General features: G+C 42.2%; 1 protein-coding gene across 1 annotated transcript in view; it reads right to left on the bottom strand.

Moving 5' to 3' along the window:
* The window catches only part of LOC106564303 (tuberin), a 63085-nt gene that overhangs the window by 15227 nt on the left and 21508 nt on the right, over nucleotides 1-26350 (bottom strand). Inside the window, 12 exon segments of the mRNA XM_045709454.1 lie at nucleotides 5507-5749; nucleotides 8959-9163; nucleotides 9166-9209; nucleotides 10583-10695; nucleotides 10816-10974; nucleotides 11167-11328; nucleotides 15733-15900; nucleotides 18770-18867; nucleotides 19023-19125; nucleotides 20863-20956; nucleotides 21283-21472; nucleotides 25153-25287. Of these exon segments, the coding sequence (XP_045565410.1) occupies nucleotides 5507-5749; nucleotides 8959-9163; nucleotides 9166-9209; nucleotides 10583-10695; nucleotides 10816-10974; nucleotides 11167-11328; nucleotides 15733-15900; nucleotides 18770-18867; nucleotides 19023-19125; nucleotides 20863-20956; nucleotides 21283-21472; nucleotides 25153-25287 (1714 nt within the window).

Raw genomic sequence — 26350 nt, forward strand, 5'->3', positions numbered from 1 at the left:
ATTACGTCATTCCGCGTTATTTTCTGTTCGGCATATTGTCTTCACCCGCATATTTCATGGCTCCGTTACATACTCAAGTTACATATTCTTCACATATTCGACATTATTATTGTCATTCCGCATATTATTCTATTATATTCAAAAGCTCCGTTCCAAAACATAGCTTCCACATATATATATAAGTTTAGTTTCATATATATATATATATATTTCCATGTTTCTTATATATCATGTTTAAGGTTATATATATGGTTTCATATTTTATGTTATATATATATTTCCATATATATCGTTATATATTTGCTTTATATAGCGTATATAGTTTGCTATATATATATGCCATATATATATGCCATATTTATATATGCCATATATGTTAATGTTATATATATGTATATATATGTATATATATGTTGATATGTATATATATATGTATATATATATATATATATATATATATACACATATATATGTTACGTTATATATATATATTTATATAATATATTACATATGTATACTCCCATGCTATCACGTATACTCTGCCATATATATCTCGGTTACATATGGGTTCCATATATCGTTGTTATCCCCCGGTTGGTAATTGTTACATATTCTGTATTATTGGCTCCATATATACCTCCGTAATGCGCTCCGCATATGGCTCCGTTGGCTATATTGGCTCCGCATATTATTGCTCCGTTATTATGTACATGCTCAGCATATTGGTCCGCGGCTATGCGTTGGTCGTTCTGTGTTTTACATACATATTCCGTGTTACACATATACCGCCCCATTACATACTCCGGCATATGAGTATATTCAAGACATACACATATTCCATATTACATATTCCACATTATTCCGCACATTATTCCATATCTACATTATATTCCACATGTTATTATTATTCGCTATATATATTCAAGATATTATTGTCCACATATTATTAGTCTTCCACATAGTTTATCTGTTATTATTCCCACATATTCCGTATACATATTATATATTATTATTCCCATATTATCACATTCATCTTCCATATTATATTATAACATTACATGCTACAATTATTATTATTCCTACTCATATATATTAGTTAGCATATTATATACATATACATATTCCGTTATATTGGTTGTCTCCATATTAAATATCTGTATGTGTATACATTTAGTTCACATCCTAATAGGTTAATTCCCACATTAACACATAAATTATTACGTTATTATTGGTTATTGGTCATATTCCGTTATTATTGGTTCCATATATGTTACCTCCACATGTTCCACATATTAGTCAACATATTCATTATTCCATACATATTCCGTTACATATATCTCCAGATTATATATATTCGCTATTCATATATATTATTGCCTCTTCCACATATACATAATTATTCCATTATCATATTCCGTTATTATTGTTATTATTGATCTACATATATATGTCCCACACATATTACATACACCCTACACATTACACACATTCCACATACACAGGTTGGTCTAACATGTCCGCATACATATTCCGCTTATTATTGTTAGTCATATTCCACATATTATATCTATTCCACATATTGGTTCGTTATTATTCATATCTATTAAGTCTACATATACATAATACTATATATTCACCACATACGCCACATATGTTTACATATTCATGTTCCACTTTGTAGAGTTCGAAATAGAGACAGATCGAAGAGAGCGACCCCAAGGAGTATAGAGAGCCGAGAGCGCCTAGAACGATAGAGATCGCTAAAGTTATATATATTTCACCCGAAAGAGAGAGAGAGCGCCGAGAAAGAGAGAGAGAGCGCCGAGAAAGAGAGAGAGCGCTGAGAGAGAGAGCTGAGAGATGTCCAAGAGAGAGAGAGCAAGACAGAGAGATCCAACAGAGAGAGAGCTCGGACAGATATCCGAGACAGAGAGAGAGCCAGATATATGAGAGACTGCTAGGTTATATATTCGAAAACACATATTGCCCCAAGGTTACATTACCCACATGGTCCAAGCGGCTCCAAGCGCCATACTGTTTACGTTTGTCATTCTCGCTACAGTTAGTCCCGGTCATCACAGTTCCGGCACATTATTCAATATTTTGCATGTCATTCTGCTATTATTCTGTTCCGGATATTACTGCTCCGTATATATTCCACAAATACATATTCCTTCTATATATATATGCATTCAGGGCATATTCTACATATTCCAGACATATATTATATATTCATATATACATCCATATCGTATTATACATATTATTCGCGTATTATTATACTGTCATTCACACATATATAATTATTATTCATATTACATAATGTTTACATATAATTGGGTCTGCTATTATTATTATTGTATTATTATTATTCCAAGCATATATATTATTACATTATATACATATTCCATATTATTGGCCGTTGCTTGAATGTTATATCCATATTCGTTATTATTATTATTCACATATTATTAATTATTCCACATATTATTATTCACATATACATATTACGTTTTATTTATTTGGCTCACTATATTTATTATCCTCAACATATTAGTTACAATATTCCAGAGAGCGCAGAGAGACAAAGAGAGAGAGCGAAAGACAGAGAAGCGAAGAGAGAGAAAGAGAGCCGAAGAAGAGCGAAGAGAGAGCGAGAAAGACAGAGAGAGCGCGAGAAAGAGAGAGAGAGGAAAGCAGGGAGAGCGCGAGAAAGAGAGAGCGAGAGAGAGAGCAAGAGAGAGAGAGCAGAGAGAGAGAGCCAAGAGAGAGAGCAGAGAGAGAGAGTAGAAAGAGAGAAAGGGAAAGAGAGAGGCCGAAAGAGGATTCATGTTTACATACCCACATTAGTTCCACATGGCTCCAAAGGCTTCATATTATGGCTCCGTTATTATTCCGTTGTTGTCATCATTCTGTGTTATTGGTTCCCCGTTCCGCTATTAATTCCGTTCCACATATTATCTGTTAATATTATTCATGTCATATTATTCCAGCATATTCCAAACATATTATTATTCCGTTATTCCGTTATTATTATTCCACATATTCTATTCGTTCCAGTTACGGTTCGTTCCGTTATTCAGCATATATATTATATTCCACATATTCAAGGTTACATATTATTCTGTTTATGCATATTATATATAGTTTAATATTTCGTTATATATATACTCTGTTTGTTATATATATATATTTCCATATATATGTTATATGTTTTCTATATATATATGTTAATATGGTTTTCTATATATATGCATAAATATATATATGCCATATATATATTATATATATGTTATATATATATACATATATACATGTTATATATATATTTATATATATATATTATATGCATATAATATATGCATATATATATACATATATTATATATATTTACATATATATATACACGCATATATGTTATATATATATGTTACAGGTATGTTACGTTACATATGTATGCCATATATATTTCCATATGCTCCCATCACAAGTTATATATATACTTACATATATATGTTACATATACATGTTAATATACATATTCCTGTTATTGCGTTCTGTTATATTCTTCACATATGGCTCCGGCATATTATTCTCATATATTCGTTCAAGGTTACATATGGTTCCACATAGTTCTGGCGTTAATATATATGTTCTGCTGTTACATATTCAATATACATATATTCCACATATTCCGTCTACATATTCCGTTATATTAATACGTTTCCAAGAGAATATTCCAGAATATTATTATATATATTATAAGTATTATTTGCCATTGGTTCCGCTATTATCTACGTCATTATTATTATTATTCCATATTATTCACAAAACATACTGGTCCACATTATTCGTGTTGTCATTATCCACATATCTGCCATTACATATTCCGTTATTATTCGCTGTTTATTATTATTCCACATATTCGCCAGTTTATTATTATTCTGGTTAATTTATTTCGCGTTATTATATATGGTCTACAATAGTTTGCGTTACATATACTCCACATAGTTTCCAAGTGTTTACATGGCCTCCATATACTCATATATATTCCGTTTATATTTGCGTTATTATTACATATTCCATATTCGTTACATATATGCTCCACATATTTCCACATACATATATATTCATATTCGCGTTATGTTCTATATATAATACATATGTTTTACATATTACATATATTACATATATACGCCAAATAACAAGCAAGAGAGAGAGCAAGAGAGAGAGAGCAAGAGAGAGAGAGCAAGGAGAGAGAGAGAGCAAGAGAGAGAGAGAGAGAGAGAGAGAGAGAAAGAGAGAGAGAGAGAAGAGAGAGAGAGAGAGAGAAAGAGAGAGAGAGAGAAAGAGAGAGAGAGAGAGGAGAGAAGGAGAGAGAAAGAGAGAGCCGAGAGGAGAGAGCGGAAAGAGAGAGCAGAGGCGAAAGAGAGAGAGCCAGGTGCCGAGAGAGAGAGCCGAAGAGCGAGAAAGAGAGAGAGCAGGGCGAGAGAGAGAGGCCAGAGAAGAAGAGAAAGAAGGCAAGACGAGGGCGAAGCACGGCAAAGGGACCGGGAACCGAACCGAAACACAAGAGAGAGAGAGAGAGAGAGCCGAGAGAGAGAGAAAGAGAGAGAGAGCCGAGAGAGAGAGAAAGAGAGCCAAGAGAGAGAGAAAGAGAGAGGGAGAAAGAGAGAGAGCCGAGAGAGCGAGAAAGAGAGAGAAAGAGAGAGAGAGAGCCGAAAGAGAGAGAAAGAGAGAGAGAGAGCCGAGAGAGAGAGAGAGCCGAGCAGACTGGAGGGAGGTTCATTCATGTTCAGTGAAGTACAGCAGGAGTTCTTAACAACCTGGTGGTGACTGGGGGGAGCTGCTGTACCGGTGGTGGTGACTGGGGGGAGCTGCTGTACCGGTGGTGGTGACTGGGGGGAGCTGCTGTACCGGTGGTGGTGACTGGGGGGAGCTGCTGTACCGGTGGTGGTGACTGGGGGAGCTGCTGTACCGGTGGTGGTGACTGGGGGAGCTGCTGTACCGGTGGTGGTGACTGGGGGGAGCTGCTGTACCGGTGGTGACTGGGGGAGCTGCTGTACCGGTGGTGACTGGGTGGGGGAGCTGTACTGGGCTGTCAGGAAAACACGTTTTTTTACCTGCTACACATGAGACACTTTATCAAATGTTCTCAGTTGTGTCTCAGTCTTGAAAATAGAACCAGAGGGGAGATTTCCCACCTAGGTTTCATTCAGATGAAGAGTGTTTCACGCTGGACAACAGTTCTGTGTCCAGTTTATCAGACCTGTAACACTGATCCAACTATACCACTTCTACCACAATACAATATTAACCATGAAGTCCATTCAATTAGGACCACTACCACAGGCATTCCACACTGGAGCCACCTGTGGAAAGGTAGACCACCAACACACACTATCCCCTCCCACCAACACACACTTACAATACCCAACACACACTACCCCCCCCCACCAATAAACACTTACAATACCCAACACACCCCTTCCCTCTGCCTCCTCACCCGTGTTAGAGCGCTGGATGGGTCCAGGCTTGCCCCCTTGGATGGGTCCAGGGGGGTTAAGGGCTACGGGGGTCGGTGCAGGGGTGGCTGTGCTGGTGGGGGCGCTGGCGGTCTGGGTGGGGGGCTCCTTGACCCCCTCCATGGCCATGAGGACAGAGGACAGCTCCTGGAGAGGCATGTTACCCAGCTCAGAGGAGAAGGGACTGGGAGGATTCTCCAGACACATCAACCAGCTGGTGTTACCTGGACATGGAGAGAAGTCAATTATCCCCCTGTGTCAATCTAAGTTACATCACAAAACCCCCATCAAAATCCATCCGTTTAAGCTAAAAGGGGTCTTTTCACGTAAACGTCTGGAAAAGCAGAACGGTTTGACCTACAAACCACTCTGTGGAAAGGGGAATCTCGTCTGAAGTAGGTACCACGATGTGCTAACTTCTGTTCTGTAGCGTCCAAACCGTTTGGGCTACAAACTACTGGGCCTCCACTGTGGAAAGGGGAGATTCTCACCAACACAATGATGTTCTCCGTTTTGCTGTAGGACCTCATAAGTGTCACGGGACTCATCTGAAGGTAACCCGTACCAGTTGTTTTTTAAACGAATGGAAGTATGAAGGTAGATTTGTGCCTAACCAAAAAAACGGGTTAAATATGTCAAAAAATAATATGTATTTCCAGATTTGTTTTTATATCTCCTAGATTTAGGACAGACACTTAAAAACCTTGTTTCTTACGATTTATTTTTTGACGGTGCGTTTATCTGCACGTGTTATTCAACGTGTTTCTATGGGCTTGAGTAGTAAAGACCGCAATCAACATTTATCAAATAGTATTATTTTAAACCTAAAGGGGTCCTAACATTTATCAAATAGTATTATTTTAAACCTAAAGGGTCCTAACATTTATCAAATAGTATTATTGTTTTAAACCTAAAGGGGTCCTAACATTTATCAAATAGTATTATTTTAAACATAAAGGGTCCTAACATTTATCAAATAGTATTATTTTAAACATAAAGGGTCCTAACATTTATCAAATAGTATTATTGTTTTAAACCTAAAGGGTCCTAACATTTATCAAATAGTATTATTTTAAACCTAAAGGGTCCTAACATTTATCAAATAGTAGTATTGTTTTAAACCTAAAGGGTCCTAACATTTATCAAATAGTATTATTGTTTTAAACCTAAAGGGTCCTAACATTTATCAAATAGTATTATTGTTTTAAACCTAAAGGGGTCCTAACATTTATCAAATAGTATTATTGTTTTAAACCTAAAGGGGTCCTAACATTTATCAAATAGTAGTATTGTTTTAAACCTAAAGGGTCCTAACATTTATCAAATAGTATTATTTTAAACCTAAAGGGTCCTAACATTTATCAAATAGTATTATTGTTTTAAACCTAAAGGGGTCCTAACATTTATCAAATAGTATTGTTTTAAACATAAAGGGTCCTAACATTTATCAAATAGTATTATTGTTTTAAACCTAAAGGGTCCTAACATTTATCAAATAGTATTATTGTTTTAAACCTAAAGGGGTCCTAACATTTATCAAATAGTATTGTTTTAAACCTAAAGGGTCCTAACATTTATCAAATAGTATTATTGTTTTAAACCTAAAGGGTCCTAACATTTATCAAATAGTATTATTGTTTTAAACCTAAAGGGTCCTAACATTTATCAAATAGTATTATTGTTTTAAACCTAAAGGGTCCTAACATTTATCAAATAGTATTATTGTTTTAAACCTAAAGGGTCCTAACATTTATCAAATAGTATTGTTTTAAACATAAAGGGTCCTAACATTTATCAAATAGTATTATTGTTTTAAACATAAAGGGTCCTAACATTTATCAAATAGTATTATTGTTTTACACCTAAAGGGTCCTAACATTTATCAAATAGTATTATTGCTTTAAACCTAAAGGGTCCTAACATTTATCAAATAGTATTATTGTTTTAAACCTAAAGGGTCCTAACATTTATCAAATAGTATTATTGTTTTAAACCTAAAGGGTCCTAACATTTATCAAATAGTATTATTTTAAACCTAAAGGGTCCTAACATTTATCAAATAGTATTATTGTTTTAAACCTAAAGGGGTCCTAACATTTATCAAATAGTATTATTGTTTTAAACCTAAAGGGGTCCTAACATTTATCAAATAGTATTGTTTTAAACCTAAAGGGTCCTAACATTTATCAAATAGTATTATTTTAAACCTAAAGGGTCCTAACATTTATCAAATAGTATTATTGTTTTAAACATAAAGGGTCCTAACATTTATGAAATAGTATTATTGTTTTAAACCTAAAGGGTCCTAACATTTATCAAATAGTATTATTGTTTTAAACCTAAAGGGTCCTAACATTTATCAAATAGTATTATTGTTTTAAACCTAAAGGGTCCTAACATTTATCAAATAGTATTATTATTTTAAACCTAAAGGGTCCTAACATTTATCAAATAGTATTATTATTTTAAACCTAAAGGGTCCTAACATTTATCAAATAGTATTATTTTAAACCTAAAGGGTCCTAACATTTATCAAATAGTATTATTGTTTTAAACCTAAAGGGGTCCTAACATTTATCAAATAGTATTATTGTTTTAAACCTAAAGGGTCCTAACATTTATCAAATAGTATTGTTTTAAACCTAAAGGGTCCTAACATTTATCAAATAGTATTGTTTTAAACCTAAAGGGTCCTAACATTTATCAAATAGTATTATTTTAAACCTAAAGGGTCCTAACATTTATCAAATAGTATTATTGTTTTAAACCTAAAGGGGTCCTAACATTTATCAAATAGTATTATTGTTTTAAACCTAAAGGGTCCTAACATTTATCAAATAGTATTGTTTTAAACCTAAAGGGTCCTAACATTTATCAAATAGTATTGTTTTAAACCTAAAGGGTCCTAACATTTATCAAATAGTATTATTTTAAACCTAAAGGGTCCTAACATTTATCAAATAGTATTATTTTAAACCTAAAGGGTCCTAACATTTATCAAATAGTATTATTGTTTTAAACCTAAAGGGTCCTAACATTTATCAAATAGTATTATTGTTTTAAACATAAAGGGTCCTAACATTTATCAAATAGTATTATTGTTTTAAACCTAAAGGGTCCTAACATTTATCAAATAGTATTATTGTTTTAAACCTAAAGGGTCCTAACATTTATCAAATAGTATTATTGTTTTAAACCTAAAGGGTCCTAACATTTATCAAATAGTATTGTTTTAAACCTAAAGGGTCCTAACATTTATCAAATAGCTAAATGATCCATATTATGAACATCTTAAACCATTCCATATGTCAGCTCAGAATCCCCCCCTTGAATCAATCAATTAGTCAGGTCAGAGAAAATGATCTAAAATGGTCTGTATCTTCCGCGTGTAAACAGATGAAGAGGAAGTTATTCAACAGGTGTGTGTGTTTACCTGAGGGTCTGCGTATGAAGATTTCGGCCCATCCCTGGGTCAGAACGGGCAGGAACTCTGCCAGGCTGGGCTTGTCTTTGAGGGGGTCCTTAGGGGGGCACAGGGGAGGGAGAGGGGGGCCCCAGGCCATCCAGACAGGGTCCGGAGGAGGAGGAAGGGGAGAGAGGGGGACACCACACAGCTCTCCCCCCTCAGAGGGTGAGACCAGGGGCTGAGGCTCTGGGCTGGACCTGCACGGAGAGCATGACCACCTGGGGGGGGGGTGCAAAGGAGAAGGAACGGGCGGAGAGAAGGAGAATGAGTGACATATCACCATCCCTACCTTACATGGACCGAAGGAGAGATAGAGACACCCCTTCAAATTAGTGGATTCAGCTATTTCAGCCACACCGTTGCTGACAGGTGTATAAAAATCGAGCACACCGCCATGCAATCTCCATAGACAAACATTGGCAGTAGAATGGCCTTACTGAAAAGCTTAGTGTATTACGTGGCACTGTCATAGGATGCCACCTTTCCAACATGTCAGTTCGTCAGATTTCTGCCCTGCTGAGCTGCACCGGTCAACTGTATTGTGAAGTGAAAACGTCTAGGAGCAATAACGTCTCAGAAGCGAAGTGGTAGGCCACACAAGCTCACAGAACGGGACCACAGAGTGCTGTCCTCAGATGCAACACTCATTTCTGAGTTCCAAACTGCCTCAAGGTCAGCACAAGAACTGTTCGTCGGGAGCTTCATGAAATGGGTTTCCATGGCCGAGCAGCCGCACACAAGTCTAAGATCACTATGCGCAATGCCAAGCATTGGCTGGAGTGGTGTCAAACTCTCCACCATTGTACTCTGGAGCAGTGGAAACGCATTCTCTGATGAATCACGCTTCACAATCTGGCAGTCCGACAGACGAATCTGGGTTTGGTGGATGCCAGGAAAACGCTACCTTCCCCAATGCATAGTGCCAACTGTAAAGTTTGGTGGAGGAAAAATAAATGTTCTGGGGCTGTTTTTCATGGATCAGGCTAGGCCCCTTAGTTCCAGTGAAGGGAAATCTTAACGCTACAGCATACAATGACATTCTAGACGATTCTGTGCTTCCAACACTGTGGTAATAGTATGGGGAAGGCTCTTTCCTGTTTCAGCATTACAATTTCCCTGTGCACAAAGCAAGGTCCATAGAGAAATTGTTTGTCAAGATCAGCGTAGAAGAACTTGACTGGCCTGCACAAAGCCCTGACCTCAACTCCATCAAACACCTTTGGGATGAATTAGACCGCCGACTGTGAGCCAGGCCTAAATCGCCCAACATCAGTGTCCCGACCTCACTAATGCTCGTGGCTGATTGGAAGCAAGTCCCTGCAGCAATGTTCCAACATCTAGTGGAAAGCCTTCCCAGAAGAGTGGAGGCTGTTATAGCAGCAAAGGGGGACCAACTCCATATTAATGCCCGTGAATGTGGAATGAGATGTTCGACGAGCAGGTGTCCACATACTTTAGATCGTGTAGTGTATAGATTAGATAGCTAGATAGAATGTCCTCTTCCTACCTGACATGGATCGGACTCTGATGACAGTAGAGAGAGAGAGAAGGATAGACAGAGAGACAAAGAGAGAGTTCCTCATCTTCCTACCTGACATGGATCGGACTCTGATGCGTGAGGCTCTGTTGAGCTGTTGACTGGACTGGGACTCCAGTTTGGCCGGAGCCTCTTTGGTCTGACGGGTGTGAAGGGAGGGGTCTGACCTACAGGGGGCAGGAGAGAGACCGGATATTACTGACAGTGTGTGTGTGTGTATGCATATATTATATATATGGGTTACCGTGTGTGTATGGGTTACCGTGTGTGTGTGTGGGGGTGGTTACCTGGTCATCTCTCCCCCTCCTCCCAGCCTCTCAGCCATGTCCATTCCCAGTAGGGCCTGGCTCCTGACCCCACCGCTGGTCGTTATGGTGATCAGCTTGTTACCCACCAGCCAGGTCATACTGCGACCCCCCGCCAGAAGGAACTCTGCTATAGGAGACCTGGCAAAGGTTAAGGGTCAGGGGTCAAGGCCACTTAGTTCTGAAGGCTTATGGCAGTTGATAATCATGGAAGACAACCTTGTGTCCTTTTCCCGTTGTGATTGTGTCAATAATGAAGACTAGAGTGAAGACCCACGAGTTCCCTAATGAAAGCAGAAAAGCTCCCGTGGTCAACACCCTGTCCATCCGTACCTCTTGGGCAGGGCTGAGAAGTTGGAGAAGACGTATCTAGCCATCATGTCCAGACAGGTCTCAGTTAACTCCAGGTGGACAGTCTTTAACCCATCGTCTGCCTGGCTCACGGGGTTCTCATCAGAAGAACCCAGACTACACGTGGTGCTGGAGGTGTGCATCCTACAGCCAGGGGGTGCCAGAGAGGGTGTCAGAGAGACAAGGGAGAGGGAGACACATACATACACCAGTGGAGGCTGCTGAGGGGAGGACGGCTCAATGACGGCTGGAATGGAGTGAATGGAATCAAACAGGAAGAAAAAAATGATACCATGATAACCACTCCGTCCCGGTCATTATTATGAGCTGTCCTCCCCTCACCAGCCTCCACTGACACACACAGTTTGCAAGATCCAAACAAAACACACACACGCAGCATTGCATTCTCACACACATAGCCTGGCTCGTCTCTCTCTCAGGTGTACACCGCTGATGTACGCCAACACAGATAAGCAAATCTGTCTCTCCCACACACACACACACAAACGAGCTGGGACTTGGTATAAGTAACTGAAGCGGAAGCCTGGGCGCTTGAAATGATCTGTCATCCGTTCCCTCTGTGAATGTGAAGTGCTATGCTTACTGCTGACAGGGTGTCCCTTCTACAAAGGCCCAGGAACCACAGCCGGTGTCAGAGATAGAGGAAGACCAGGAGCTTTTATGTTGAAGGAGAGAGAACACTAGAACAACATGCTGTCAGAACTGAGGGTCGGGGGAACTGTGACCTGTCTACCGTGATATCCCAGTCACCTGATCTACATCTCCCTTCAGCATTCCTCCCTGGAGACCCCCATGGCATCCCGGTAACCATGGTAACCCCTGCCAGGGGGAAACAGAACACACAGCTACTGTTCTGTAGGTCAATGAGACAAGTTATACCCGTCTTCAGGAATGACCTTACTACAGGGAACGGGTTGGATGTAGGAACCAAGAGTTCAGACAAACACCGTCCAGACTACAACAGAATGTAGTTAGGAAGTCATCTTTTGGATTAAACACAGATACTTTCAGCTTCTATGTCCACACATCTACATGATATACTAGATAGTGAGAAGACTCTGCGTTTTAAACTAATGTAAATCATTCAAACTGCCTGTCTTCCTCCCTGTCTGTTTAAATCCCCAAGACTTTAAACATGTCATCCGTCAAGCCCACACACTGAGACAGTAGCAGGGATGAAAAGAAAGGGGGGATGATAGGTTGTCATCCTAAGCCCTTTACAGGAAGGAACAAGTGTGAGTGACGCAGGAGACGAGAGAAGACGACGAGAGAGGACGAGGAACATTCCCTCTTTCTTGTTCCTCTAAGTGGCTCATGCCTCTAGAAGTTATTTTCCCTCTACCTGCGTCAGTTCTGTCCGTCTTGTGTAACAGAATATAAAAAAAACGTCTTGTCTGTGTGCCAAATGGCATCCTATTCCCTATATAGAGCACTACTTTAGACCAAGGCCCATTGAACACCGCTGGACAAAAGCATATAGACACTGCAGCTCGCTCTCCCAAGAGGTTATGGCTGATGCTATCGCTATTGCTAACACCAATCGCTAACACTATCACTACTGCCAACACTATCGCTACTGCTAATGCTATTGCTATTGCTAACGCTAACTCAGACCAAGTCCCAGCTTGTGACCAGCACAACCCAGCAGCACAGTGGGTTGTGCTGCAAAGTGTTCAACCCTTAATTGACCCTTGACCTGGTGGCACTGACCCAGCTGCTCTGGTGGACACCCATTCAGACCGCCATGACTACAAAACGATCAAGAATATCTTTCTCTTATGTCACCAGATCGGTACCGTCCTTATGCTACTCGTTTGGGAGCACATGACGGCGCAATTATCACCTTAACCTGGTCATATTGAACATTAAGTACATGGTTTAGTGTTAAGATCAAGTCTGGAGACCTAGTCCCTAAATAGGGCTCCGCTTTTGACCAGGGATGAGAAATAGGGTTCCATTTGGGACGTGGTGATTTCCAGTACCCTAAAACCCTTGAAGCATAAATCCATACAGTCTGAGGGGAAGGTATCCACCATTCAGTAGGGTTCTGTGTCAGTCTCTTATCTGTTATTACTGGGCTGTGCCTCAATCCATAAGGACACTGCCTATTGAGGCAGGGAGAGAGAGGCAGCGAGCCTTTTGGAATGAGACACGGCCGTAGTGTTAATCTATCATCCGTTTATCCAGCCAGCCATCACATCAACAGCTCTTTCAACATAGTTCTGCATTGCAGCAGTGGCTGTGTCCGATAGTGTTTTTCCACATCTCTCTCCTCCCCCCCTCTCTCTCTCTCTCTCTCTCTGTGTTCAAACAAATAAAGAAGAAATGTTATGTTGTATTGAAGTGAAACTAAAACAGGTGTTCCATTGAAGGACAGAACCTGGCATGATACCTGGAGCCAAAAGCATTTAGGCCTTTACCTTTATTAGCTAAAAGCACGTTGCTTTGAATATTTTCAACAACAACAAGCTGTCTGCCTGTTGCTTTGGAGAGGTACGGACTAAACGAGAGGGAGATTTCAAATGAAATGAAAGATTACTTGAATTGCAGTTAAAGCAAAGTTAAAAAGAGTTGACTCTCTGATGCTAGCAGGTGTGTGTGTGTGTGTGTGTGTGTAAGAAAGCTGACCACCAGTGGTAGGTAGGCAGAACACCTGTAGCTAGTAGGAGTCGGCTGAGGCACTAAGTCTGTTGTCGCGTTCCAAATGGCAACCCATTCCCTATGTAGTGCACTACTTTTGACCAGGACCCATAGGCAACCCCATAGGGCTCTGGTCAAAGGTAGTGCACTATGAAGGGAACAGTGTGCCATGTGAGACATTGCCATAGTTGCACACTGAGGCGAGTCTGTTAGACCTTCTGTTTGAGGAATCCCAAATACTGTACTTTCTTATAGGCACAGATCTAGGATCAGCTCAACTGGCCCCAATCCTATCCCTAACCATTAGAGGGGAAACACAAAACTGGTCTTGGATCAGTGGGAAGGGGAAGCTCCTCAGGCTATCTAGTGATAGTCTCCTGCACCCTGCTGGTCAGGAGGGGGACTGACAGTTATACAGATTGTAACAGGGCCTTGAAAACTACGTACTTCTTCCTCCGTCTCCTGATACTTTTGTAGCCTGGTCCCAGATCTGTTCTTCCCTCTCATTGGGACAATTTAGATTAGAACTAGTACTTTTGTAGCCTGGTCCCAGATCTGTTCTTCCCTCTCATTGGGACAATTTAGATTAGAACTAGTACTTTAGTAGCCTGGTCCCAGATCTGTTTGTGCTCTTGCCAACTCCATAGAGGTCATTGTCAAGACAAATTGTTTGGCATGGCGATGAGTTACCATGATAGCACAAACAGACTGGCTAGTGTTTGAGAGCTGACTAGTTGAGTGTCAGCTGAGCTAATTCCCTATCTGACAGACCGCTCAATCACAACCTATGGACTCCTATGGGTTTGAGATACACAGATGAAGAGAGAGAAATGCTAAACATTATCTAACCACCACCAACTGCAATGTCTCATTCACTAGTCACACAGCCAGTCACTCTCACACAGCCAGTCACTCTCACACAGTCAGTCAGTCAAGCTGGTAGGTAAGTGTGTGTAGTGATTGGTGCATGGCAGGAGTCATTGAGTCAGTTGGAGACAGACACCACAAAACCCCCAACTCAGTCAGTCACTCTCAGCCAGTCACTCTCAGTCATCAATAGGGGTAGCATAATTCTGGTAACTTTCCCCAAAATTCCCAGAAATACAAATTGGAATATTCCTTGAATCTGGAAGGAATGATCGGGAAATCCAGGAATTTTGGGAAAGTTAGCGTGATTTTGTAACTCAGATAATCAACGAATCCCAACATCCCACAAACAGACAGATGGTTGTAAATCAGCAGAGGTAGCTGAACACTGTTCGAGCGTCTGTGGGCCAAACAAATGGAACGCAACAGAAAACTACACAGGCAGCATTCAAAGCATGTGTGTTGTGTTGTGTGTAAGCCTGGCTTCTCATTGGCCCATAACGCAATAGTCCCCTCCCACAGGGAAGAGGAAAAGCCAATCATTGGTAGCGGTGGCTGTCAGTCTTGTCGTCTCAGTACACTGCTTGGAGCCTAGGGCCATGTTTTCCTCCAGCCATTCAGTCAGTCGGGTAAATTAAATCCAGTCAGCACAGCAGAACCCAGCAAACACCACAACCAAAAATAACTATTCATAACAAACTAAAGCATCAGAGAAATAAGAGAAGCCAAAACGGGGTTAACAGAAAAACATTGACAGAAGTCTAGATGTTTTCCAAAGCACAAACCGCATGCAACAAAATCAGTCAAATGTAGTAAAACATTTTTTTTTAAGATTACAATTGCAGCCCAAAAACACATCCTCCTCCAGCATGCCACCACCACCCAACCCAGGTTTCCCTGGCAACCGCCCACCGGTCCTTATGACGACGGCTCCCGCCCCCCACCAAGCCCCACCCCCAACGGAAGCAAGAAATGTTATTTTCTGGGTTTTATTTCCTGGTTACCCAGAGTGCTCTCTACCTGCGCACCGCGTGCTCGGAGACGCTGATGCTTCGGGAGCGGAAGGCGTCCATGGCCGACAGATCTCTCAGCTCTTTAACGGGAGAGCCGGTACTCGCCGCTACGCCCGCTGCCATTGACGCCTGCTGCTGCTGGAGGTGGGCCTTCGCCATTTTGGCTGCCCGTAGACTGGGACCATGGCAATGTGGCAGGAGTGGAGGGTGGAAGGTGTGGGGGGTTGGGGGGCAGGTTGGCGTGTGTGGGAAAGGGGGTGGGTGGGATTGTGTGTTGGCAAGAGGGACAGAGTAGGGGTGGGCGAGGGAGGAGAGGGCGGGGGGAGAGAGGTAACGGCCAACAGGAAACGGAAATCAGGATATGTCGCCCGTCACGTCAGAAACGGCCCGAACGACCACCAGGTGACCAACGGAGACACGTCACATGTGCGAGGGGCAAGGGGGTGGGACACGAAGGTCAAAGGGTCAGGGGATGAGCAGAAGAGAGTGTGCCAATAGCAATGGAGGGATCCAGGGTGTCACCGACCCCACCCCGAAACCACACCCACAACGCAGCACCCAGTCAGAGGAGGGGATGGGGGTCAAATCAACCAAAGAGTAAACAAAAACAAGTTGAGAAAATTAACAGCAGTGAACACTATGAACAGAAAAATCAGAAAGGAACAACTATAAAAAGCAATAGGATAATAAACCGCTTTTTCACAACCAACACAAAAACAAAGTATTCCTGAAAGGAAAATGAGACATCATCACATTGAGCAGCAAGAGGAGAAGCCGACGTTGCCATGACTGAGGATGCGTCCCAAAATGACAACCTATTCCCTCTACAGTGCACTACCCTATTGGTCAAAGGTAGTGCACTATAAAGGGAATAGGGTGCCATTTGGGACACAGAGATGTGTCATAGAGGATGGACTCAGAGCAGGAGGGGTTAAAATCAACACAACTGAAGAGATCACCACGGTCTGAGGGTTAATATAAACCAACAGTGAACACAACAAGGTGGAAGGAAGAGGTTAAAAACCAAATCAACAACAAATGATAGAACCAACTGAAAGGAATGTGTAGGATGAAGTGGGTGTCGGAGTAGAGCATGAAAACATCATCTAGTGTCTAACTACAAACGGAGGTCTTATATACTAGGACACATTGTCCATCTGAGTCTAAGACGTAGTTGGATTCTGTAACCACTAGAGAGAAGTTACAGGAGAACCCATCTTTAATGTGAGAATACTCTAATGATGCCCTACCTGCTGTGTTTTTTAAACGTTACTTTATGGAAGTAGCTACAAGCTGAAGAGGGACCCTGGTAAAAGGATCAGGTTATTATTATACAGCTATCTTAGATCTGTTTTTAGACCTTACATGCATCTCTCCAACTCCTACAGAGGTACAGTAGATAGAGTAAGTATACACAGGAGCAGGACAGGGTTAGGGGGTCTGGGAGGGTGGGGGTCAGTACAGGGTTAGGGGGTCTGGGAGGGTGGGGGGTCAGTACAGGGTTAGGGGTCTGGGAGGGTGGGGGTCAGTACAGGGTTAGGGGTCTGGGAGGGTGGGGGGTCAGTACAGGGTTAGGGGTCTGGGTCGGTACATGGTTAGGGGTCTGGGAGGGTGGGGGGTCAGTACAGGGTTAGGGGGTCTGGGAGGGTGGGGGTCAGTACAGGGTTAGGGGTCTGGGTCGGTACATGGTTAGGGGTCTGGGAGGGTGGGGGTCAGTACAGGGTTAGGGGTCTGGGAGGGTGGGGGGTCAGTACAGGGTTAGGGGTCTGGGAGGGTGGGGGTCAGTACAGGGTTAGGGGTCTGGGAGGGTGGGGGGTCAGTACAGGGTTAGGGGTCTGGGTAGGGTGGGGGTCAGTACAGGGTTAGGGGGTCTGGGAGGGTGGGGGTCAGTACAAGGTTAGGGGGTCTGGGAGGGTGGGGGTCAGGACAGGGTTAGGGGTCTGGGTCGGAGGGGTGGGGGTCAGTACATGGTTAGGGGGTCTGGTACAGTAGGATGGGGTCAGTACAGGCTATTAATAGAATGTTGTTATTATGTGTTGCTATTGAGAGTTAACATGGGAGTGTGTGTGTTACTATGGCGCGTTACTATGGGAGCATGGGCGTTGCCATGGAGGGCATAAAGAAATCAGGAAGTGACATTTTGGGCGCCAACAAAAGAGGAGAGAGAAAGCAGGAGAGGAGAAAGAAGGAGAGAGAATCTACTCTTCTCCCCAGTCACCACAGAAAAAGCAAGGGAAGCGATTGGGAGTAGAGGAGATTTTCTGTTAAAGTTAAATCTCCTCAGAATGGAGGAAAAGGGAGAGGGGGGGGGGGGGTTGGGCCCCAAGTCCATGGTCAACATTGGTGGAGAAGTCGACTTGCTCACAGAATTAAAAAAGAGCGATTGTAGACGATGTCAGTATGACAGAATTCCAAGCTGGGGATTTTGATTAACACTCCAAGGGACCATTAGGGTGGCCTGGTTATGGCTAGGGGGTAGGATTTAGGTGGGACGGGGTTCAGGAAGTCACTTTTGTGACTGATTTAATTATTAGCTGTTATTATAAGATTTTATAATGTGATTTTAATGGGGATTATTTCTCTGAGCATCTCTTTAATAGGTTGCAGTCAAACAGCTGCCCTGATATATATATATATAAATAAGAGAGAGAGAGAGAGAGACAGAGAGACAGAGACAGAGACAGAGAGAGAGAGACAGAGAGAGAGAGAGAGGGAGAGAGAGAGAGAGAGAGAGAGAAAAGGGAAGACCCACACTCCTCTCTCTCCATCTCTTTGTGTATCTTGTGGTAATAATGTGCGTGAGTTGAGACAACAACCAACAGAAAATATTTACCAACAAAAAACAAATGACCAAAACAGAAATGACCACCATAGCAACCTGTGGGAAAGCAAAACAACCATCACACCACAACAACGACAGTCATGCTGAGTCCTGTGTTACCTTGACAACACCAACCTCCTGTACGGGCATGCGGTCACAAGATCTTCAATGAGCAGTCATGTGACCCGGCCGTGTGTGTGTGTGTGTGTGTGTGTGTGTGTACCTCTTGGGCCTCTCATTGAGGCTGGTGCTGCGAGCACGGAAGCTGCTCTGAGTGTCCTGGGTGTCATCAAACGGCATCAGAGCATTAGAGCGCAGACCCTGGATAGAGAGAGGAGAGGAGAGGGCGAGGCGAGAGGGCGAGGAGAGAGGGCGAGGAGAGAGAGTAGAAAGGAGGAGAGAGTGGTTACAAGGAAAATGACTCAGGAAACAGGTAGACTATTACACACGTGTAAACACAGAGAACACACACCTACCTTGGTGATGTACTGCACAAAATCCTTTCTGAAGGTGAGTCTGCAGCGGATAAACCACATGGAGATGACATGGTGAGCCAACGACACAATGTACTGGTTAAACCTGGAGAGAGACACACAATGTACTGGTTAAACCTGGAGAGAGACACACAATGTACTGGTTAAACCTGGAGAGAGAGACACACAATGTACTGGTTAAACCTGGAGAGAGAGACACACAATGTACTGGTTAAACCTGGAGAGAGAGACACACAATGTACTGGTTAAACCTGGAGAGAGAGACACACAATGTACTGGTTAAACCTGGAGAGAGAGACACACAATGTACTGGTTAAACCTGGAGAGAGAGACACACAATGTACTGGTTAAACCTGGAGAGAGAGAGACACAATGTACTGGTTAAACCTGGAGAGAGAGAGACACAATGTAGTGGTTAAACCTGGAGAGAGAGAGACACAATGTAGTGGTTAAACCTGGAGAGAGAGAGACACAATGTACTGGTTAAACCTGGAGAGAGAGAGACACAATGTACTGGTTAAACCTGGAGAGAGAGACACACAATGTACTGGTTAAACCTGGAGAGAGAGACACAATGTACTGGTTAAACCTGGAGAGAGAGAGACACAATGTACTGGTTAAACCTGGAGAGAGAGACACAATGTACTGGTTAAACCTGGAGAGAGAGAGACACAATGTACTGGTTAAACCTGGAGAGAGAGACACACAATGTACTGGTTAAACCTGGAGAGAGAGACACAATGTACTGGTTAAACGTGGAGAGACACAATGTACTGGTTAAACCTGGAGAGAGAGACACAATGTACTGATTAAACCTGGAGAGAGAGACACAATGTACTGGTTAAACCTGGAGAGAGAGAGACACAATGTACTGGTTAAACCTGGAGAGAGAGAGACACAATGTACTGGTTAAACCTGGAGAGAGAGACACACAATGTACTTGTTAAACCTGGAGAGAGAGACACACAATGTACTGGTTAAACCTGGAGAGAGAGACACACAATGTACTGGTTAAACCTGGAGAGAGAGACACACAATGTACTGGTTAAACCTGGAGAGAGAGAGACACAATGTACTGGTTAAACCTGGAGAGAGAGAGACACAATGTACTGGTTAAACCTGGAGAGAGAGAGACACAATGTACTGGTTAAACCTGGAGAGAGAGAGACACAATGTACTGGTTAAACCTGGAGAGAGAGAGACACAATGTACTGGTTAAACCTGGAGAGAGAGAGACACAATGTACTGGTTAAACCTGGAGAGAGAGAGACACAATGTACTGGTTAAACCTGGAGAGAGAGACACACAATGTACTGGTTAAACCTGGAGAGAGAGACACACAATGTACTGGTTAAACCTGGAGAGAGAGACACAATGTACTGGTTAAACCTGGAGAGAGAGAGACACAATGTACTGGTTAAACCTGGAGAGAGAGAGAGACACAATGTACTGGTTAAACCTGGAGAGAGAGACACAATGTACTGGTTAAACCTGGAGAGAGAGACACAATGTACTGGTTAAACCTGGAGAGAGAGACACAATGTACTGGTTAAACCTGGAGAGAGAGACACAATGTACTGGTTAAACCTGGAGAGAGAGACACACAATGTACTGGTTAAACCTGGAGAGAGAGACACAATGTACTGGTTAAACCTGGAGAGACACAATGTACTGGGAGGGAGTTAGAGAAGGGTAGAGAGAGAAAAAAGGGAGGGAGAGAGAGGAGGGAGGTTGAGAGAGAAACAGAGTGAGAGAGCGTGTGTGTGTGAGCGTGCGTGCGTACGTACGTATGTGTTACACGTGCGTGTGCGCGTGTACTCACTTGGAGGGGTTGGTGTAGGGCAGGGAGATGGCGAACACACTGACGTACTGCTCTGCTACAAAGTAAGCATAGAGATGTGGCAGCCGCACCAGAGCTACAACACACACACAGACAGTTAGCATGACATTATCTAACCTTGCCATGTGGCACCATCATCAACAGGTAAGGATGTAATAGGGTCACTGATTCTACAACTGAACAAGTTATCTTCCCTGTAAACACACTAAAGTTTATAACATGACTGTGTGATGTATATTAGGGGTGTTTCCCATATGTAAACATTATCTAACATGAACTAGGAAGTGAAATACAAAGAATCCTTCACACAATCATTGGCTGATCTAACTTCCTGTATATACAGATCCTGTTCTCTGATTGGCTTCCATCTATCAGGGTGTGTAAACTAGGGTGTGTTCTCACTGGACAGGAATTCCAGCATGGGCGACGCCATGGCGACGGTTGCCGAGATGTGCGTCAGCTTGACGATGAGGGCGGGGAGGAGTTTAACCATGATGTCAGGCATCTCCACGGTGCACATTGTCAGGGCAACCACACACTGCTTAGCACAGCGGTATATCAGCCCTGCCTCCAGACACTGAACCAACTCCCTCTGAGAGATGAAGGGATGGCAAGAGAGAAGAGAACAACAATGTTATTTATGAGCAGATATTGAGATGAAGGGATGGCAAGAGAGAAGAGAACAACGATGATGTTATTTATGAGCAGATATCGAGATGAAGCTCTCAAAAATGCACGAGTCGTTTTTACCTGCTCGAGGATTATGGTCACTTGCCCAAATGTTTTATTTTCTATTTAGGCCTACACTCACAGAATCCATTAACGGAATTGTCTTTCACTCAAACATGGGGTCATGGCATTTACCAGCCATAGTTTCCAGTGATTTAAATTCAGCAGCCAATCAAGAGTTTTTACCAGCCTAAAAAACAGCTACATTGAATAGACCAAGAAAATGTGTCCATCACAGAAACGTGATGAACAGGCTGTGCTCACGTCTCCATCCTGCTGAGATAAGAGACGTGTGGAGGATCACTACACTTCTAAACCTCTACAGTAGCCTAATAGGAGACAAGTGGACTACACTTCTAAACCTCTACAGTAGCCTAATAGTAGACAAGTGGACTACACTTCTAAACCTCTACAGTAGCCTAATAGGAGACAAGTGGACTACACTTCTAAACCTCTACAGTAGCCTAATAGTAGACAAGTGGACTACACTTCTAAACCTCTACAGTAGCCTAATAGTAGACACGTGGACTACACTTCTAAACCTCTACAGTAGCCTAATAATAGACAAGTGGACTACACTTCTAAACCTCTACAGTAGCCTAATAGGAGACAAGTGGACTACACTTCTGAACCTCTACAGTAGCCTAATAGTAGACAAGTGGACTACACTTCTAAACCTCTACAGTAGCCTAATAGTATACAAGTGGACTACACTTCTAAACCTCTACAGTAGCCTAATAGTAGACAAGTGGACTACACTTCTAAACCTCTACAGTAGCCTAATAGTAGACAAGTGGACTACACTTCTAAACCTCTACAGTAGCCTAATAGTAGACAAGTGGACTACACTTCTAAACCTCTACAGTAGCCTAATAGTAGACAAGTGGACTACACTTCTAAACCTCTACAGTAGCCTAATAGTAGACAAGTGGACTACACTTCTAAACCTCTACAGTAGCCTAATAGTAGACAAGTGGACTACACTTCTAAACCTCTACAGTAGCCTAATAGTAGACAAGTGGACTACACTTCTAAACCTCTACAGTAGCCTAATAGTAGACACGTGGACTACACTTCTAAACCTCTACAGTAGCCTAATAGTAGACAAGTGGACTACACTTCTAAACCTCTACAGTAGCCTAATAGTAGACAAGTGGACTACACTTCTAAACCTCTACAGTAGCCTAATAGTAGACAAGTGGACTACACTTCTAAACCTCTACAGTAGCCTAATAGTAGACAAGTGGACTACACTTCTAAACCTCTACAGTAGCCTAATAGTAGACAAGTGGACTACACTTCTAAACCTCTACAGTAGCCTAATAGTAGACAAGTGGACTACACTTCTAAACCTCTACAGTAGCCTAATAGTAGACAAGTGGACTACACTTCTAAACCTCTACAGTAGCCTAATAGTAGACAAGTGGACTACACTTCTAAACCTCTACAGTAGCCTAATAGTAGACAAGTGGACTACACTTCTAAACCTCTACAGTAGCCTAATAGTAGACAAGTGGACTACACTTCTAAACCTCTACAGTAGCCTAATAGTAGACAAGTGGACTACACTTCTAAACCTCTACAGTAGCCTAATAGTAGACAAGTGGACTACACTTCTAAACCTCTACAGTAGCCTAATAGTAGACACGTGGACTACACTTCTAAACCTCTACAGTAGCCTAATAGTAGACAAGTGGACTACACTTCTAAACCTCTACAGTAGCCTAATAGTAGACAAGTGGACTACACTTCTAAACCTCTACAGTAGCCTAATAGTAGACAAGTGGACTACACTTCTAAACCTCTACAGTAGCCTAATAGTAGACAAGTGGACTACACTTCTAAACCTCTACAGTAGCCTAATAGTAGACAAGTGGACTACACTTCTAAACCTCTACAGTAGCCTAATAGTAGACACGTGGACTACACTTCTAAACCTCTACAGTAGCCTAATAGTAGACAAGTGGACTACACTTCTAAACCTCTACAGTAGCCTAATAGTAGACAAGTGGACTACACTTCTAAACCTCTACAGTAGCCTAATAGTAGACAAGTGGACTACACTTCTAAACCTCTACAGTAGCCTAATAGGAGACAAGTGGACTACACTTCTAAACCTCTACAGTAGCCTAATAGTAGACAAGTGGACTACACTTCTAAACCTCTACAGTAGCCTAATAGTAGACAAGTGGACTACACTTCTAAACCTCTACAGTAGCCTAATAGTAGACACGTGGACTACACTTCTAAACCTCTACAGTAGACTAATAGTAGACAAGTGGACTACACTTCTAAACCTCTACAGTAGCCTAATAGTAGACAAGTGGACTACACTTCTAAACCTCTACAGTAGCCTAATAGGAGACAAGTGGACTACACTTCTAAACCTCTACAGTAGCCTAATAGTAGACAAGTGGACTACACTTCTAAACCTCTACAGTAGCCTAATAGTAGACAAGTGGACTACACTTCTAAACCTCTACAGTAGCCTAATAGTAGACAAGTGGACTACACTTCTAAACCTCTACAGTAGCCTAATAGTAGACAAGTGGACTACACTTCTAAACCTCTACAGTAGCCTAATAGTAGACAAGTGGACTACACTTCTAAACCTCTACAGTAGCCTAATAGTAGACAAGTGGACTACACTTCTAAACCTCTACAGTAGCCTAATAGTAGACAAGTGGACTACACTTCTAAACCTCTACAGTAGCCTAATAGTAGACAAGTGGACTACACTTCTAAACCTCTACAGTAGCCTAATAGTAGACAAGTGGACTACACTTCTAAACCTCTACAGTAGCCTAATAGTAGACAAGTGGAAAAATAATGAAGTCCCATTTCATTTTAGTGAACTATGACTTTAACGATGAGTGCCGCAAGAGAGTTGCTTTTTCCACAAGCCTTTTTCCTCATGGATAATTCATGAAAATGTAAACACACTGGCTAGCTAGCACACTGGACAACTAAAAATGTATAATATAACTAAATTAAATCGTTACATCCTCTGTCTAAAGTGGAAAAACAGTTACATCCTCTGTCTAAAGTGGAAAAACAGTTACATCCTCTGTCTAAAGTGGAAAAACAGTTACATCCTCTGTCTAAAGTGGAAAAACAGTTACATCCTCTGTCTAAAGTGGAAAAACAGTTACATCCTCTGTCTAAAGTGGAAAACAGTTACATCCTCTGTCTAAAGTGGAAAAACATTTGCGAGGTGTTGACTAAATGAACGACTGCTAACGACATTTATTCCCTCAATATTGGGAGTTGAGACATGCAGTTAACAGCAGGAGAAAGCTGACATTCTTCCCCTTTTAACCAAGTTAGCTGCAACAGGCAGGTGTTCATGTGTTCATGTGTGAATGTGTTCATGTCTGTTTGTCAACTTAAACTTGGTGGGCAGGCTTTTGTTAGTAGACTAATGCTTCTAATGAAAATACGCTCTTCACCTTAATCAAAACAATGTTTTCATTGCATATTTCTGTGTGTGTGTGTGTGTGTGTGTGTGTGTGTGTGTGTGTGTGTGTGTGTGTGTGTGTATACCTGTCTGGCCTGTTCTAGGTAGTTGTGGTATGATGTGATAGCAGTGAGAACAGGTACTACAGCCAGCTGGACATCAGTACGACTGAAACCATCTGGAGTCTTCTTCAGACGCTCTGAGATAAGACGGTCTGTCACCTACACAGACAGAGAGACAGAGAGACAGACAGACGAGCGAGACAGACAGACAGGCAGAGAGCAAGACAGAGAAAAAACATATGGGCACAAATCCACAGTGTCAGTGATGGACCAGAGAAAGATCAAAGTGACAATCGTGTGTGTGTTGTTACATTCCCCAGCAAGAAAACTGAAATAATGTCTCTCAAACAGAAGGGGGAACTAACACCGACAACCAAACCAGAACAGGAGGGGTTGTGAAAGACAGTCCTGGGGGTGTCCACATCCGAGTTGACTAGCAACAACGACTGGAACCTACAAGACAGCCACCATCAGCACCCACTAAACCAGATCAGATGAAGGATGGTTTGTCTAGAGAATCTAAATAGAGAGCGCCGACTAAACCAGATCAGATGAAGGATGGTTTGTCTAGAGAATCTAAATAGAGAGGGCCCACTAAACCAGATCAGATGAAGGATGGTTTGTCTAGAGAATCTAAATAGAGAGCGCCCACTAAACCAGATCAGATGAAGGATGGTTTGTCTAGAGAATCTAAATAGGGAGGGCCCACTAAACCAGATCAGATGAAGGATGGTTTGTCTAGAGAACCTAAATAGAGAGGGCCCACTAAACCAGATCAGATGAAGGATGGTTTGTCTAGAGAATCTAAATAGAGAGGGCCCACTAAACCAGATCAGATGAAGGATGGTTTGTCTAGAGAACCTAAATAGAGAGGGCCCACTAAACCAGATCAGATGAAGGATTTTAGATTCTCTAGACAAACCATCCTTCATCTGATCTGGTTTAGTGGGCCCTCCCTATTTAGATTCTCTAGACAAACATAGGGAGGGCCCACTAAACCAGATCAGATGAAGGATTGTTTGTCTAGAGAATCTAAATAGAGAGCGCCGACTAAAGGCGCTCCCACCTCTCAAGACTACTGGAGCACTGGGACAGACACTGTTAAATAGCACCTGGGCCAACACAGGTGAAACCCCTTCCCTCTAATGAGACAGAAACCAGCACAGGTGAAACCTCTTCCCTCTAACGAGAGAAACCAGCACAGGTGAAACCTCTTCCCTCT

This window comes from Salmo salar, chromosome ssa02, assembly GCF_905237065.1.
Source record: "Salmo salar chromosome ssa02, Ssal_v3.1, whole genome shotgun sequence".
NCBI classification, from domain to species: domain Eukaryota; kingdom Metazoa; phylum Chordata; class Actinopteri; order Salmoniformes; family Salmonidae; genus Salmo; species Salmo salar.